The sequence below is a fragment of the Panicum hallii genome, chromosome 1 (assembly GCF_002211085.1).
Source record: "Panicum hallii strain FIL2 chromosome 1, PHallii_v3.1, whole genome shotgun sequence".
NCBI lineage: Eukaryota > Viridiplantae > Streptophyta > Magnoliopsida > Poales > Poaceae > Panicum > Panicum hallii.
The window spans coordinates 50,320,380-50,339,308 of NC_038042.1; the positions used below are offsets into that span (position 1 = coordinate 50,320,380).

The window sequence follows — 18,929 nt, forward strand, 5'->3', positions numbered from 1 at the left end:
GGCTGGTTTTAGGTCCTGAGAGTCCGTAACAGAAGGTATCCAACTATCCACGAGCCCAGAAACCAAATCTGTAGAGAGCCCGAGACACCTAAATCGGCCCATCCTATTCTCCACTCTGCGGCTCACCAATTCGGTGAAGTGAATTGCGGTTTGGTTCAAAATCCAGCCCAACCCGCCCGACCGGGGCACTGTGTACAGCCTGCAGCCCTGCACCAGGACAGTGCCACCGCACCACGGCGTACAGGAAACCGGACAGCTATGCCCGTCCGCCTCCTCCCTCTTCCTCTCTCCTACCTCCCGCCCAGATCTCTTCGAGCTTCGAGAGAGCAGCAGCAGCCTCGCCTCCGCGCGACACGAGGACGGACATGGCGGCCTTCACCAAGCTCGAGGACTCCCCCATGTTCCGTAAACAGGTGCCGGCCCCCCTGTCCTCCCTGTTTCTGCTCATGAGGGCTCCCGGCTCCCTGATCCGGTTCCCCTGGATGCATTGTTTCGTGTTTCTTAGAATCTCGGCCGTTTCTATGTCGTTACATGGATTTGGCTTGATTCGGATTTGCGGAATGGAAGGATTCGAGCAGTTGCCGGAGTTTGGGTGGTTGTGGCGGAGATGGGGCGTATTTCGATCATTTTGTGCGAGGGAGATCTCGACTAGGTAGTGATCCAACTTATGTCGATCGGTTTGGATCAGCAACACCGGAAATTTCTGAGCAGGATTGAATTTTCACGTGATTTTTATCGTTGTAATTCCGTGTTTGTTTGGGCATGTCGGTGTTGATTTCGCTGAATGAGTAAAGCGTGTTCCTATATTGGACATTGGTTTATTCGAAGGGTTAGGACGCTCTGGTGACATTGGCGCCACTGAAGATAAATCTTTTGCTCTTGCGTTGCATCACATGTTTGAATAGAACGGGTGGATCCTGTTTGAATTGAGCTCACGGACTTTGGTAAAAATGGCGAGGTTTTGCTTGGTTGTGCTTTCATGTTTTTTTTAATGCATCCTTTGCTTCCGGTAAGTTAAGGTATTCTTTACTTGCTTTTATAATGAATATCGGGCCCTCTTTAAAACATTCTTGGTAGTCTGTTTCTTAAAAGTCAAAATAAATAAAAGTCTGGGCATAGGTCTTTATTATTTTTCTGGATAATTTGGATTGCTAGTTTCTCTCCGAAATCGTCAATTCATCTTATCTGTTTGCACTTTAAATAAACCTATACACGCATTAAAGTTATTGTCCTTCACTTGCTTTTATAATGAATATCGGGCCCTCTTTAAAACATTCTTGGTAGTCTGTTTCTTAAAAGTCAAAATAAATAAAAGTCTGGGCATAGGTCTTAATTATTTTTCTGGATAATTTGGATTGCTAGTTTCTCTCGGAAATCGTCAATTCATCTTATCTGTTTGCATTTTTAAACAAACCTATACACGCATTAAAGTTATTGTCCCTGACTTATTTCCAATATCTTCAGGTCAATTCTTTGGAACAACTTACTGATGAACTGAAAGAACGTTGCTCCAATCTGCATAAAGGATGTAAAAGATTCATGTACATTTCTTTCTTACCTCCTGTTCCATATTTGTAAACACTTGAGTTTTCTGGCTGCACATAACTTGAGGCAAATGCCATAAATGCGTACGGTCTTATTGCCCAAGTTTCCAATAAGGTTCCTTCATACAAATCCCTATTAGTTCAAGAAATACATTCAATGTTTTTATTGTTTTACTTTGCTGTTTCAGGTTTGACATTTTAGTTAATCTTCCCTGAAACTGTAGCAGTTTTGATAGTTTGTAGGATTAACGGGAATAGAATTAGTAAGACACTGCATGCACCTGCATGGTTGAGATCTTGCTTTTTTTTTATTATGGTGCTAATAACCTTAGTTTCAGGGGGTCACTTGATGAGGCATATGCAGGGGATCTTTCATTCGCCGATTCTCTGCAAGCATTTGGTGCTGGTCTAGATGACCCTGTTAGTGTTGCCATTGGAGGTTATTTCAGCAAAACTCTGATGTATCTATTGCTTAATTCTGTCCTTTCATCTTATCTACACCTAGCAAACCATTGAGTTTTATTGTTTCCAATTTCTCATTATATTGGCGTCATTTTTGTGTATTATTGGATATTTACTGCATCTTCTTGAATGCCCACAGATTAAAACATTAGGTCATTAGGATATAAAATAGTATAGATATGTACATATCTATGCAGCTGTTGATTAATCAATTTTGTCCTACTTTCTAACATGTCATAGCATGATAATTGATGTCCACAATTTTGCAGTCATTTATTGATGCTTCTCTAGTCAAATTCAATCAAAACACAGTCTTTACTATGTTGCAGGGCCTGTGATGTCCAAGTTTACTACTGCTTTCAGGGAGCTTGGAACATACAAGGAACTCCTTCGTTCTCAGGTACTAGATTACTATCATACAACATCAAAGTTTGACCTACCATTCTCCTGCATAGGTACACTTAACACGAATGAAATGAAGAATTGAAAGGAAAACATCATTACTATTTTGGCTGTAAATTTGAACTCAACATCGCGGGTTTAACCCTGTGAAATCTTGGCATGGTCTGTATTATTTTCAGCTTACAATATTCCCACTGTCAGTCAATGTACTTTCCTTTTGTTACATATGTTTTTTGAATTATGCCTGGAACTTTGGGACTCAATTTGCCACCTATACTTTCACATATTTACCACCTAAGGTTCTGGGATTACTTGGTAAATTTCAGAATGCAATAAACTGAAAGTACAGGTGATTATTGTTACATTTTAAAGTAAGTGTTGGAATTTGCAATGTCACAAAAAGAATAAATATATATTTTTTTGTTGCTATAAATAACACAGATCAGAAGAAAGTGTGAAAAAGGGTTCCCTGCATCCTAAAATGGCTGCATTATCTAGAAAAGTAGAAAAAATGTGTGTTGTAGAGCAATACACTGATGTACTAATCTGATCTCTCCAGATTTGGTAAATTTCTTTTGCTCAGGGGGTGCTGATATGTCACTGGTATAAACAGTACAGACAATTATCCTTTTGCATTCTAATTATATTAATTATTTCCCCTCCAAACAGGTCGAACATATGCTTAGTGACCGTCTATCACAGTTCATTAACATGGATTTAAATGGTGTGAAGGTAAACTCCTTTCCTCTCCGCCCCCAACCCCACAACACAGGCGTGCATATGCACGCATGCATGCCCACCCAAAAGAAATAAGATGGAAACATACTATTGTGTAAGTAATAGGTTTAATCTCGAGTAAGCAACATATATTATCAAGTTATGTGAATGTATGTAGATAGTTGGTCATGGCTGATATTTTCAATGGCTAGATAAGGTTTATGCTTTGCAAGGTCATACTTCAACCCTCCTAGTTCTGGCAATGAACAGAAAACCTTAGACAGTCCTAAAAAATCTTTATACTTTAAAAATCTATTCCATCTACGAAAATAGGAAAAATTGCCTTTCCATATGGAGCATGGACAGTAACGCGGAAGTTGTATTGTTGACACATTGCTTTTTTCATATATAGTCACTTTGTAAAAATCTTACCCTGTATAGGATTGTCGGCGACGATTGGACAGGGCTGCATTGGCTTATGATCAGGTGATGCTTTGATTTGAGCTATGATATCTGACTGCCTTCTTTATTTTTTTTCTTCATGTGGCATCTGTTAGATGATAAATGACTGGACTATGTGATTGTTTCTCGATACCTCCAACATGTTAATGTAATACACCCACATGTCCTTTAAGATTCTGGTCCTATCTTTATTGTTAGGCACGTGAAAAATTTGTGTCAGTGCGAAAAGGGACTAGAGCAGAAGTCGTGACAGAACTTGAGGAGGTAAGCTGTGACTAGCCTTTTTTTTTGGGTGGATGGATGTATATTTAGCTTTGTTACCATCTCCCTAATTCCAACTTTACAGGATCTGCAAAATGCCAAGTCAACTTTTGAAAGATGCCGCTTTAACTTAGTATGTATATCAACATTTTCCATCTGCAAGTAAATTTTTCAGACATACCAATGATTCTCCTTTGCTGTAAGGAATTCAGGTACATGCCCTCGCAAACGTTGAAGCAAAAAAGAAGTATGAGTTCTTGGAATCAATAAGTGCAGTGATGGATGCCCATTTGAGATATTTTAAGCAGGCATGGTTCCTTTCTATGTGCCCAGTATTTTTGGTCTTTTGGGTTGGTCCTTGACTTTGTTCTTTATGATGTAGGGATATGAGCTACTGGGTCAAATGGAACCATTCATTCACCAGGTTTAATAATATCTCATATGGCATAGTGGTCTTTAATTAAAATAAATATTCAGTCGGATGTGAATCAGCTTACCAGGAGTTAGCAATTACTTTGCTAAGCTTGAAGTCTTGATGCAGGTTCTAACATATGCACAACAATCAAAAGAAGTGGCTGTAAGTGAGCAAGATAAGCTTGCAAAGAGAATTCAGGAGTTCAGAACTCAAGAGGAAATAGCAAATGTGAGAATGGCTAGCAACGTAGACACATCTACTAGTGGTGATGGTATCCATGTTGTTGGTCTTCAGTCCTATAAAACGATTGAAGCCTTGATGCAATCAACTGCCAATGGCGAGGTAACCGATTATCCATTGTGAAGTAAATATTCGTAAATGCCAGACTAAATATCTTATAGCTTATGGATGTTGCTTCATGTGATGATTTGAAGAGACTAATTGCTGATAGATAGCATTTTGTGTCATTGTTGTGGATTTTCTCTAACACTGTGCTAAATTCATTATACATGAGCCTGCTGTAATAGGAATCCAGCAAATGGTATCCACGATTACCACCCTTTTGGTTCAAATCTATTATCTATTCATACATCATTTCCCTTGTGTAATTATACTAGGCTGAATTTTCATAGTTTTGGTAATTTGTAATCATTTTGTGAACTTTCACTACTTCCCCTTATTACTTTATTTCTTTGCCAGGTTCAAGTTATTAAACAAGGTTACTTATTTAAGCGCCCACAAAATACCCGAGGAGAATGGAAGAGGAGATTTTTTGTTCTTGACAGCCATGGGACTCTGTACTACTATGGGAATAAAGGAAAGTCGGTATGCAATCTAAATTGGCCAGTGAATGCAGTTTGATAACATATTTAGAACCTGTCACTCAGTGTCAGGAGCTCCTTATTCTTTGCTTGCACGAGTAGGAAAACATGCATTTATGCACTATTCTAAAATTGGCATACTCATTTGATTATATCAGGTGTAATCTATCTACCTATATTTACAATATCCTATTTCTAGTAGCTTCTGGTCCATTTTGATTTTGCTATTCATGATGCACACACACATACTGTGACAATTTTCCTGTAAACTATAGTGCAGTATATATTTGTAATTTTGTTCATGTGGCAATGTGTCCTTTAGTGGGTGTGTACGACCTAGGCATCTTTAGTTCTTCCACCAGGTGAGTGCTTTTATTTAAGGGCTGCAGTACATAATTTGCACTGCAAAATTTCTTTGCAGTAGATTATTTTCAAGGGGTGTGATGGATTATTTTAAATGCATCATATGAGGATTTGTGTCTTATGTGTCTTATATAATTTATCTTAAGATGCCAATTTGCTTATGTTATTTGTTCTGCACTTTGCATGTACCTGCTCCTTCTATTCTGTTGGAAGCAAGGAGTGGCATCGCAACAAACAGCTGGTGAAGGAGCTGGTGTTTTTGGTCGATTCAGGTTCTTGAACCAAAGAGCTTCATCTCAGGGTGAAGATTCACTATCATGTCATACAATTGATCTCAGAACCTCAACAATTAAGGTTGATGCGGATGAAAATGATTTAAGATTTTGCTTCAGAATTATCTCACCCATTAAGACATTCACATTACAGGTAACTGCACTGTTTGTCTTCAGTAGTTGAACTTTCTTTGTGCAGTGCATGTTTTCGGTATTTCAAAAACAAGTGAATAACATTTTCTCTATATATTTTTTTCATACTTCTTGGATACATGGATGCCACAGATGTGAATGGTTTTCACTTTGTTTATGGCAGGCAGAATCAGGGGCTGATCAAAAGGACTGGATCCAGAAAATTACTGGAGTTATTGCATCACTACTAAATTCACCATTCCCACAGCAGGTTTGGTGCAGTCTCTTTTGATGCATCATATAACTAGTCTCTGTTTACCTTTTTGGTTGAAACAAAGGATAGATTTATCAAACTCCATGCACCAACACTGGATAATGATGTAATAAATAAAGTAATTATGCTTCGCCTGCCTAGTTTGGCTCCATTTTACTGTGTTTTACATGTACATGCATATGTTCAATCTATTGATAATTCAAGATACAGTACTGATTTTGTTATTCTGAGTTCATCTCATTTCAGCTATCGTACAGTAATATAGCAATAGAGAGTAACAGATCCGCAAGTTCTGTTGATTCTTTATCTATTGAAGATAACAAGAGTTCAGAGGGACATGATGATATATTCAACCTTCTGAGGAGTATTCCTGGGAACGACAGCTGTGCAGAATGCCGTTCTCCGGATCCTGATTGGGCATCTCTAAACTTGGGTATTCTGTTTTGCATTGAGTGCTCTGGGGCTCACAGGAATCTTGGAGTGCACATTTCAAAGGTGCAATATCTAGCTTTCTTACAACATGATATATGATAATCAGTGATAGTGTAGGTTAACCCTGTCTTCTGTAGAAAAAAGGTTCAGATTGTTGGGTTTAGTATAATACAATACTACATTTGTTTCCATCACTTGTCATTTCTGACATTGACATCTTCAATACAAAGTTTTAAACATTACATGTTCTAATTATATTTAGAAAAACTATTTGTACTTTTCAATTGCGTATACATTTAAAGACTTGGAATGAAAGGCAACACTTTAATTTAATACATTTGCTGGTTTTTTAATGGATGCGCCCTTCATTTTTTATCTTTTAATGCATGTGGTAATATTTGTTATTCATATATGATATATTATGGTTTCTAAGATTTTAAAAATCTTATAAGTTTGAGATCAGGGAAAAAATAGGCACTAGCTTTTTCCATATGTCAGTATTGAAGCTAATGTTCTTACTTGTTGTAGGTTCGATCCTTAAGATTAGATGTGAAAGTCTGGGAGCCAGTAATTATGGATTTGTTCCATGCACTTGGAAATGATTACGCTAATTCTATTTGGGAAGCCCTACTTCCAAAAGAAGATGAAGGGTATGTTAAAGCATACAATCAGATCTGTGTATTTGCTTAACAACTTTTTAACTTGATGTTTTAAGCATTTTCCTTCCAGGCATCACCGCTCTTTTTCTAGTCTGTAAACTGTGGGATATTGGCTAATATAGACTAACATAGAAGCCAACAAGTTAGTCCTAGCATGGATTCCATGTACATGCTGCCTGTCCTCCTACTTGAATCAGCACAAATCATTTTGGTTATAATCAATTTGATCTTTTTTATCAAGTAATATTTAGGCATTTCATAAAAAATGATCCAGGCTTTCTGAATAAAGGAGATGTACCGTTGACTTATAATTAGCCATTTCATATCGGGAGCATACCACCACAGTTCTAACTCAGCAGTCAGCATCACAATTATAATGGAGTTAGCATTGGAGACCAAATTAGGACTTGATTTACCTTTGAGGTTTTAGTGTGCACTAAAATTGATCTGTTTCGTTGTGGGTGAGAATGCACAATAACATGATGAACTGCATCCAGCATGGTGCTTTCTCATCTGGAAATTCACGTGTCAATAAATTATCAAGCAGATTTCCATGATGTAGAAATTTTACTTCATATTTTTCATCTGTCATACAAGATTCATCAGCTTTCTAATTATAATATTCCACAAAGGAGTTAGAAAATAACTATTCGAATCTTATGCTGCTGCTGACCATATTTCTCTCCATTAAATGCATTGCAGCCAATATGTTCTGAAGTGCATGATTGATGAACCAATGCCGCTATTTTTCCTTTTGTACAATTTCCTTCTTGGTATTTTGTTATATTATTCTATGTTCATGCAGAATGGACAAATCAAATGGAGCTATTCTTTTCATTGAAAAGCCTAAACCTAGTGATGCGTTCTCAATAAAGGAGAGGTTTATACAAACAAAAGTAAGTTCCTTGGTGCTTCCTTTTATGTTAGATCAACCTGCTGATGCTTTCTCCACAATTAATATATGACCTGTCATGCATTTGTTGTCTATGTTACCGAAAAGTATTCCGAGTTTATCAGCATAGTTTAAGTTCTGCTGCCATTGCTATCTTTTTTAGTCTAGAAACCTTTTTTTTTTTCCTTTAGTCTCCAGCTTTATGGATGTCATGGGCGGTTGGCTGGGCCGACTAGGCCAGATCCATTAAGTTGTGTTAGAGATAGAATTAGATATATTGCTTAGGGGTCAAGCAAGCCTCTCTATATAAAAAGAGGAGATTTATCAATTCAAAGGGAAGCAAAGATCATCAGGAGAGATCCTCATTTACCCCAGGCCTTGAGTTTGGGCACAACCATTGCTGGCATGCCCGATCTCAAGTGTCCGGTTCAGCGTCCATTTACCCCCCCATTCTCAATCCCACGTTCTGCAGGGCTCCCTAACCAGCGTCGTGACAATGGAACCGAATCACTCGTCTTTTTAGAGAAGCTATGTAGATATTATAGCTCAGAATTAGGAATTGGCATTGGTGTACTCAAATTTCAGTTGTTTGGATGACCTTGGATTGGTGGCCGGATTTTCAATCCAATACCAAACGGCATTGGTTATACAGCCGAACCCGCTCCCGCAATGCCGAGCCATCCTACTCTGTATTGGGCGGAATCGACCTCCCCGTCTCCCGCATCTCTCTCCCTCCCGTGCATCTCTCTCTCCCTCTCGCATCTCTCTCTCCCTCCTATGCATCTCTCTCCCGCATCTCTCGTGCTCCGGTGGTGGCTGAGTGCGGTGATTCTGGCAGAGGACGGAGCACGGTGGTACGGAGATGGATGCGGCACAGGAGGCGTGGGAGGCGCGGCCTTCTCCGGCGAGGTGAGGCCAGCGCGGCCTTCTCCGGCGAGGCAAGGCCGGCGCGGTCTTCTCCAGCGAGACGAGGCCGGCAGCCTTCTCCGGCGAGATGAGGGCAGCGGTGGTGAGCTCCTCCTCAAGCGAGTGTGGCAGGGCCTCCTCCGGCGAGGCGACGATGTGGCCTTCTCTGGCGAGGTGAGCGTAGCGGTGGCCAGCGCGACGGGGCCTTCTCCGGCGAGGCGACGGGTTGACCTTCTCTGGCAAGGCGAGGGTGTGACATGGCCGGGGTGAAGAGGATGAGAAGCTCAATTCCCAATTTCTTTACATGTGCATCCAAACATGAATTGGTATTTGCCGTTTTATTGGATTCCAACTACCAATTTCATCTACATCCAAACAACAGATTCGGTATTGTAACCCATTTCCAATACTAGTCTGCTTTGGTATTGGTACCCAATTCAATTCTAGCTGCTCAATATCTACATCCAAACGGAGCCTCACACACTTCATATTTGAGGTGCACCTTCTAGTTCTGTGATATATTGTTTATACAATTTCTCATGCACATATATATTTAGTGTAGCAAGCGAAATTTTAGATGGACAATGGAGATTCCTTTATGGTGCAACCTTTGTTACACCTTATAATTGGAGGAAAAAAAACTTCAGACCTTCGGGCTTTTGATACCGCACTAAGCCAAATATATCATTCCTTATCAGTTGTATTGTTGGACAGATAACCTGCATGTGTGACAAATCATTATTGAGTTTGAGACTAATATTTGGATCAGCAATTTAGCTAATCAAAGAATGAGTATGCCAAGCTGAAACTATTCTCAAATAAGTAATGTTGAGACCGTTCAATTCTTCTTCTTTTTTTAAAAAATAAAAGATAATACTTAGGTTTGTTAGGTCCTAGGGTACATAGTATTAAGCTTCGTATATGAATTACTACCTCCGCATCATAGTATTTGTCTATAGCCACCATTAGCACAGACCAAGGAAGTATTTGATCTAGGAAAATAAGTTACCAAGAAATGACCACATATACCCCGTATAAGTAATACAGATTAACCTCTTTTACAACATGAAAGTGGTATATGGTAGAAATAATGCAGCAACTTATCTCTTAATTTCCTCGCTGACAGAACACTTTCCAAGAAAGTGGAAGGATATTGCAAATTTTAGAGTTTTCATCAGTTTGTATTTCTCCATGTATAGTCTTTGTGCATATTCACCCGACCTATACATCTATATATATTTGGGTCTACTCAGATGAATGCAAGTGCTATTCATAACAACAAACACAAGCAACATGGTATAGTGTTACTTGAGTATTTTGCTTGATTCTGATGATCATCCTCTGTTAGTATCCTGTCATTCATTCTCATTAATGATCCATGCAGTACGTGGACAAACTTCTTTTTGCCAGAGATACCAATCAGGTTACCAATGATATTTTGGAAGCTATAAGGACAAATGACGTGAGAGCAGCATATCGAATTCTTGCAATAGCTGAAGTGAGTGCTAACATGACATACGATGCTTTGAGCAAAGAAGTCCATCATGTTCAGCCAGTGACAGACAAGATGTTGCTTGATCCGGTTTCTTGTGAGATAATTCGAGACAATGGGAAACCAGAAGGCTGTTTACAAGGTTGTTCCTTATTGCACTTCGCATGCCAATATGGTCATCCGATAATGGTGGAGCTTCTACTACTTTTTGGTGCGGATATTAATATGCAGGACTTCCATGGACGTACACCATTGCATCATTGTGTCCAAAAGAAAAATGATGACCTCACCAAGCATCTGCTGAAGAGGTAGGTTTGAATTTTTGTTAATATTGTTCAAGGTTTTAGTCACAATATCATCATGCCTTAAGATTTATGCCATCAAAACCATATTATTCTCAACTCCAAAATTCTCTTTTCCCTTGAATTTAAACTGTTTAAATCAGCATAATTAATTTACATTTATATTTTTCCTTGTGTTCAGTATTAACTATGCAGTGAGACATTTAGGGTCATGTGTATGATATTTCGCTCGTGTTTTAACATTATACATGTGCATTGAAATAAACACTTTGGTGTAAATTGTTGGTTTAAATACCAATTATACAGGAAAAATTCTCGACAGTAAATTGAGCTTTTGGATTCATACAAATGGGTTATTCCATGTCCAGAACCTCTGATATAACTGTAATAAAGGGCAACATAAAGGTTTATAGTTTATTGCCTCATTTTTAGTCTAGATTTCACTTAACCATACATGTACAGTAGCCACATGCTTTCTGCCCTTCTTGGCTATGACTAATCGGTGCCCGTACCAGAATCATGATATTGATAAGATTCATGTCAGCAGTGTGGTATCCTATGGTTGACTGGTTGAGGGACAGTACAAAGGACATGTTCTTTTTAGTTTGTTTTTCCCTTTTTATTACTGTATTATGATGTCCTTACTTCTATTGTAATGGCTATTTTCCTCTACAGAATATGGAACAAAAATACTTATAGATGAGTCATTTTTCTATAAGAAAACTATTACAATTCTTTCTACAGGGGTGCAAGAACAACCATTAAAGACGGTGGAGGTCTAACTGCTTTGGAGAGAAGAATGGAACTTGGAGCAATAACTGATGAAGAATTATTCATATTATTTGTGAGGTACGACCAAGAGGCTATTTTTTTATAGCTTTGCATTGCTCATAATCGCGATTTTAAAAATGATCTCTCTGGGAATTTTTTTTTCAATAAAGTTAAGATAGAGGCCTCCTCTCCAACTTTCTATAAAAAGGGGACAAAATGCCTTGTGGGAATGATAGTTTGCTAGTTCTGGGTTCAAGACCTGCCATTTTCCTTGAACGTGTCACGCCAACTCAGGGGCGCATCAGTTACTGAACACTTCTACGAATTTAACTGGGCAGCATCTCACAATGTGAACGAACATGCTTCTGCAGGTGATGTGCGAGAACAATACAGGAATGTAGCAACTTGCCGCTTGTACCTGATAGCGTTGTACCACCTAATTTAGTCTCTGGAATTAACACGACTTCTACAGTGAAGACAAATGGCTTTTACCTTACCATGATACAGCTTATCTGACTTCTGGACTTGTCTGTGTTTGTAAATTCTATGTTCCACATGACCACATAGCTGGTTTGTACAACAATTATAGGTAATATAAGGTAACCATTCCTTTGAATCTGATTTTTGGATGTTGAGGTTGAGTTTCCGATGTCAAGCATCTAAGAACACATAAGAACTATCTACGCACGTCACTATTGTAAACTTTGTATTATTCTATCCGCTGCAAATTTGCAACTGTATTGTATTGAAACGATTGGTGAATCTGACTATCTGAGTATGCATGTTCTATTGCTTTGTGTGTATCATGCATGATATAATCAAGTTACACCAGGGAATATTCAACAGGCACAGTTGTCACGCACAATCAACCATGATGTTTTTTACTTGATTCAAGCAATCAAGATGTACCATACATGATCCATCAACTAAGCACGGCGTTTGATTTTAGTTATAGGTGACCGTTTGGTGGGTTGTGCCTTGTAGGCGCAATCATTCCAATGAATAACACAATATATTGTGCAACTATATGAATTCACTCTCATCCAAGGAACCAAATGTTCCTTAAAGAGAAAGGGAAATGCAGCATAGTTCTTTTAATTGAAACATGCGGGTATACATGCATCCTAGGAGCCCTGGAAAGCTGTTATTTGTGTATATAATTAGCGTGGCAAGTAGATTGAGGACACGAATTCATGCTCCAGACTGAACCCAGATACCCCTTGAGATGTCAAGTGAGCAGCATTGACAGGATTGGTACGTGCATGCAGATCCCTAGCATTGGGGCGTAACAAAGGTTCAATCTCTTCATCGTTTTTGGGCAAATACCGTGCTGCTCTCATAATTTTATTTCTCAAGAACTGCAACCTCATCCCTACTTTCATAGTTGGTCTCTGTCCTCCTTTGGCCCTTAAGCATGCTTCTGTTAGTGAGGTAATATCATTAATCTCTTCCTGGTCTGCCTCTTCCACAACTTGTGAATCCAATATTTCCATAAGATTTCCATAAGAGACCCTTTCTGAAGCCCTTCAATCAAGACAAGCTTTGTTTCGCTCCTAGATTGTTGATAAAAATTGGCTTCTTTCTTGTCAAAAGTTCGACAAGTATTACTCCAAAGCTATACACATCACTCTTCTCAGTTAGTTGACCAGTATGAGCCCGAACCTCGACGCGGCGTCGGTACGGTGGTTGTACCCTGGCCTGGCACCCTGCCTCTCCTAGTGCTCATCGCCGACTCTGCCGAGCGCCGCTCTTACAGGTCGCCGCAACGTCGATAGAGCTATGGGAATCGGCACTCGGCAGGGTGGAACAGGTTCCCCTCAGGCTCGGGATCTCCTCTCCGCTACGTCCATGATCTCATTGCGAGCAGCAGCTGGCCGACGCGGCGCCATGGCCATGGCTACTGAATGTTTTGTCTCCTAGAATTGGTAGGTACAGCCCCTTGGCACATGGCCATCTCAATGGAATGTACGAAGTATTGCTTGATGTATTACGTAATTAACAATGGTTGGTACGAAAAATTCCCAAGGTAGGTACTGATCCACGCACGCTCACAGTGTTGCCGAAGATTATTAGAAATCTAAAACCCCGACAAGCTAACTTGGGTATTTCTATGTGCAGAACAGTTGCATATATGCTGTTAGCTAGAATGTACTTTTCAGATCAACAAATGGAGTTCTGAAGTTCTCTGTTCAACGCTTGTCTACAGTGCTACTGATACTGCCACGAAAAGACATGCAGCGGAAGAGTAAGTTCCTATAGTGTCCTGATTTCGTCTTGCCAAATCTTTCAGTGCTCTGAGCGTCAATTGATAGTAGCCATGCTAATACTAGCAAAAAAGATGCCGTTTGCAGGAATAGCTGATCTTACCATTTGCAATTGACATCAAATTATTATTGGACTCGTTGGCAAACACCACTGTGTTCTTATTCAACCAGGTCTCTAATACAGTGACTCATGTTGTACTTATATGCATCTACACAAATATAAGTGCACAAGACACGTGGTATACGATACATCGATCATACACATAAAATGTATCTAGGTGATATAGTCTGATCTAAAGGAAGCTAATTAACTATAATGTGATCCCTTACTATAAGATATGCTATCTCAGATGTGTTCAACACCTAAGCAAGCGCTTGGTGGTTATCTTGCACAAATGTAGTTAGCGTGACATCCCGAATAATGAAGATGCAAATTCTTGCTCCAAACTGTAGCACCCGGACATCCCTTGATGAGTTATATGGGCATCATTGTCAATATTCATATGTTTATGTGGGTTCTTAGCTTCTGGGCATAACAAAGGCTCAATACCTCCTTCTTTTTCATGTAAACATTGTCTTTTTCTCAGCCTTTCTGTTCTTAGGAATTGCAACCTCATCTCTACTTCTTTCATAGTTGGTCTCTCCCCTCCTTTGGTCCTTAAGCATGCATCTGTGAGCGAGGCAATTTCATTAATCTCTTCCTGGTCCGCCTCTTCCAAAACTTGTGAATCCAGCATTCGTACAAGAGACCCTTCCTGAAGTCCTTCAATGAAATAATAGGATAGGCTTTGTTTTGCACCTAAATCATTAACAAAAATTGGCTTCTTTCTTGTCAAAAGTTCGACAAGTATTACTCCAAAGCTATACACATCACTCTTCTCTGTTAGTTGACCAGTATGATAATACTCTGGATCCAAGTAACCAAATATCCCTTGGACAATTGTCACCACATGAGTTTCGTCAAGTGAAAGAGATCTTGAAGCACCAAAATCAGAAATCTTGGTTGTGTAGTTGTCATCCAAGAGTATATTGGAAGACTTCACGTCTCCGTGGAAAATTGGTACTGAAGCAGCCGAGTGTAGATAAGCTAGTGCCCCTGCTGCTTCCATTGCAATCCGAAGGCGATCATCCCATGATAGCAAGCATTTAACTGTAGTATCCATGTGAAGAAGTTCATATAGCGTGCCGTTTGAAATGAACTCATAGACAAGCAAGGGCACCTCATCTTCTAGGCAGCAACCAAACAGTTTCACCACATTGCGATGGATGATTTGAGACAAAATAGCAACCTCATTTATAAATTGATCTATCTCCATTTGCTCCACTATTTTGGATTTTTTTTATGGCCACCACACGTTGGTCAGATAGAATACCTTTATAAACTGTGCCATGTCCTCCACGACCAAGAACACGAGTAGCATCAAAGTTGTTGGTCGCCTTGTCTAGTTCCTCCAATGAGAATATTTTTGTTTTCCTTGTAGCACTTTCATCTGAGATCAGTTGCTCCAATAACAGACCTTGATTTTTCTTGAAGTATGCTCGTCGAATTCTCTTTTGGATGCCTTTTTTCCACTTATTGGCGAGTACAATTACACCTAATGCAATAAATATGGAGCCAAGGCCACAACCAGTTCCAATTGCAGTACCTATAGATATGAATTGCTGTTGTTATGAAATCATGTTAATGTTTACAATGCAAATCGTAATTGCAAGGGGATTTTGTTTGCTATAGCTTACCCAGAAGAAGATTCCGTTTCTTCGTTGATATAGCACACCGCCTCTGTGTGGAATCAAACTCCGTACCATGAGGGCATGGTTTGCATTTATAACTTCCAAGAGTGTTTTGACATTTACCATTGCAAGAGTTTGGCTCTGAGCATTCATCCATATCTGTAGATAACTCATTTGTTATTCAATATATATGTTTTTTTATAGATATATTATTGCGTTACTAGCTGCTTAAAAAAATCCCCTTGTTAGATATCCTATCTGATTTATAGTCTCTGTGTACAAATTTAAACTCTGTTATGAGTATGTAAATTAAATGATTTTTCTTAATTTTGGGGTATGAAGATGTTAGTACTGTAGCACATACTGAGAGGGAGGGAGGGAGGGAGGGAGGGAGGGAGAGAGAGATACCTCGGCAACCATCCAGTATGTATGGGTTTCCTCTGTAACCAGAATAACAATTGCAACGATATCCCATAAAGATTACACCATGGGTTACGTTATGGCAAGAACTGTATACGCTGCGACATGCGTAGCTGGTGATATTCTGCTTAGCTTTCTCACAAGTTGAGTTTGTTATTGCCCATCTTATAACAATATCATATTCCATAGAAAATAAAATACATCTTCTACAGGACCCTCTATGTAATATCTTCCATGTTCATCGGTATTAGCTACTACCACTTCTTTCCCGGAGCTTGCATTGTTTAGCATGTTGCTGACAGTTAGAGTCCCATGTTCTACTGTGAAGCGTCCCCTCATCCGAGGTGACTTAAATGTGATATAAAAATCAGTCCCAGGAGGCTGATACACATTTATTACATCAGATGGTATATTACCGTACAAACCTCCGAGGAGGCGGACACTCGATACAAATGATAATCAGTAATAAAACAGCTATGGTAATACACCAAAGCACGACCCACGCGGGATCCAGCTCGGGCTCAGAGTAACACGCTAGCAGAAGCATCTTGCGGAGGGCTAACACCACAGGCAAGGTTGGGTGCGGACGCAACCTTTACTCGGCGTCTTCGACAACGAAGTCCGGGTCTTCCTCTGAAGAAAACCACAATTATATATAGGGTGAGTACAGAGGTACTCAACAAGTCCAACCACACCCACGGAGGGGAAATAATCAAGCTCATGCACGGGGATATCAAGGATAAGGCTTGGGTTCATTTGCGATAAAGCGAGATTTTACACATGCAAGGTTTCGTTTAATAAAAGAGCTTTCTCAAGACAGTTTTATAGTAATCGAATAATAAGTGGGGTTGATCCTACACAAAGGATCCTAGTTTCACTGCTACCGGACTCCACGTCCCCAGTAGCTTACTGCACAGCTGCCAGATACTTTCAAAAACTCACGCCACAAAACCAATCAACCGAAGATATCTATTGAAGTGACCATGCCGTAACGCGTCCAATACCGTGGACACGGCTATTCGAATAGATTTTAACTCTGCAGAGGTGGTACACTTTACCCACAAGTAGGGTACCACGCTACGAACACCTTAATGTCGCGGCGGATTCTAACAAAGCCATTACCCACCTTAGCTGAATCTAACTAGCCAACACGGAAGCTACCATGAGGTTAATGACCCATCAACAGGGTTATAACCGGGACATAACTCACACAGATCGTATTCCTTCTCCATGGTCTCCCGTTGCTCACCCGCTCTCCTTTTGGCTAGCAGAACAACTAGTGGGGTTTATGCTAAGCCGTTGCCCACACAACGGTCGAGTGGTTGTACGATAATTGGGTTAGACAAGATGACACCTCAGTTCATCCTTATAATGACCAGACGGACATCTCCCATCCATGCTCAACCACAAAGGTACAAGCACACTAGTGGCATTTCACACAGAAAACGCCGTCCATCTCGTCAGATTATGTCTTTCTCTTATTTTCTCAAAATCCCATTTTTATCTTTTAAAATACTCGTACCCTTATTTTTGGTAAATTGCTTGTGGCCAATGGGTTGCATTTATAAAACTGGGATAAATATGCATCAAAGGATGGAATTGGACTTGCCATTCACAAAGCCTTCCGGGAAGTCCTGATCGAGGTACTGTCCTTCAGGTTCGGGCTCGCGGTACTGGTCCTCGGACTCTTGCTCATAGTACTTCTCGTCGACGGGTTCTCCCTCGGTTACTTCATGATCTACGGCGCACACAAATAAACATTCCATAAAGAAGAGAAATAAAGGTTTTATCTACAAGCCCGAATCAAGAATAACTTAAGAAACAATGGTAGAAAGAATATTGCTGGGAGATTTCTTGATGGCGTGGCTGACATTATGTTAGAAATGGCGTGGTAAAGTTTCGGGTCAAACGGAAGGTTTTTGGTGCATAAAATAATAGGCCGAGCGGGGTTTAGGGGGCGAATAAGGGTCCAGGGGTCCATTTGTAATTACTGTTGGGAGGGGAGGGCTTGATTAGAATTTTTTTGGGAATACCTAGGGTACTCTGAAAAGGGCCAGGGGTTTAATCGTAATTATTTTATGTAGTGGAAGGGTTTATTTTCTAAATAGAGTGAACATAGGGTTTATTTGGAAAAAGAGATCAAGGGGAGGTGGGGCTCTTAAAGAGATAGGCAGAAGGGCAGGGGGCTCAGGGCAAATTTGCCCTTCTTCCTCCTCCCGTTACCAGGAATAGAGGAGGGGGAGAGGAGCCAGCGGCGGCGCCGATTCCGGCAGCTCCGGGGCACGGCGGCGGCCGGGGGCAGGGGCAAAACGGAGAGGGGAGCAAGGGGGACCTATTCCTCTACTCACCACGAGCTGGGGTGGCGCGAGGCGGCCTGACCACAAGGGCCAGTAGCGGCGGGCGGAGGCCCTTGCGGTGGCAGCGGTGCAGGGCCGGGGAGGGGCTAGGGGCGGCGATGGAGGTGGTGGTGGTGGCGGGGCTCGTCGTGGGGGGGTATTTATAGGCCGGCAGGGGCGGGAAGGAGGGAGGGCGCGGTGGAGGACGGTGAGCTCGGAGGCGGCCAGTAATGGCGGTGGGGGCGGCGGTGGCGCTGGGTCGTCGCTGCGCAGGTGGTCGGTGGCGCGTAGCGGGGAGGGGCGGCCTGGGGGATGCGCTGCACAGGGGGAGGCGGCCAGTGGCGAGGCGACGCGCGGTGGCCAGCTCTGCTCCGCCGCGGCACGCCGGGGCAAGCGCGAGCGCCGAGACGGCAAGGGGGTACGGCGCGCGCAGAGGAGGGCCAAGTTAGGCAGCTCCTTTGGAGTCGCTAGTGGGGGGGGGGGTGGTGGTGGTGGCCGGGCGCTCGGCGTCGGGCTCTGCTCGGCGTCGTGCTGCGCGTGCAGGGGAAAGAGGGAAGGAGCAGGAAAGAGAAAAAGAGAAAGGGGGAAAAGAAGAAGAG

General features: G+C 41.1%; 1 protein-coding gene and 1 pseudogene across 1 annotated transcript; one reads left to right on the forward strand and one right to left on the reverse strand.

The window, feature by feature from the left end:
• The first annotated feature begins 216 nt into the window (after positions 1 to 216).
• Positions 217 to 12,349, forward strand: LOC112888746 (ADP-ribosylation factor GTPase-activating protein AGD2-like). Its single transcript, XM_025955065.1, has 20 exons — positions 217 to 413; positions 1,465 to 1,541; positions 1,883 to 1,983; positions 2,336 to 2,406; positions 3,078 to 3,140; positions 3,567 to 3,611; positions 3,786 to 3,851; positions 3,934 to 3,981; positions 4,061 to 4,156; positions 4,231 to 4,272; positions 4,390 to 4,605; positions 4,963 to 5,088; positions 5,661 to 5,873; positions 6,036 to 6,122; positions 6,372 to 6,620; positions 7,086 to 7,207; positions 8,022 to 8,112; positions 10,399 to 10,814; positions 11,553 to 11,657; positions 11,951 to 12,349. Exons 1-20 carry the CDS (start codon positions 366 to 368, stop codon positions 11,952 to 11,954), a joined length of 2,286 nt encoding a protein of 761 aa, XP_025810850.1. The 5' UTR covers positions 217 to 365; the 3' UTR covers positions 11,955 to 12,349.
• Positions 12,350 to 13,981: 1,632 nt separating this feature from the next.
• LOC112881580 lies at positions 13,982 to 15,955 on the reverse strand (annotated as a pseudogene).
• Between the last annotated feature and the right edge of the window lie 2,974 nt (positions 15,956 to 18,929).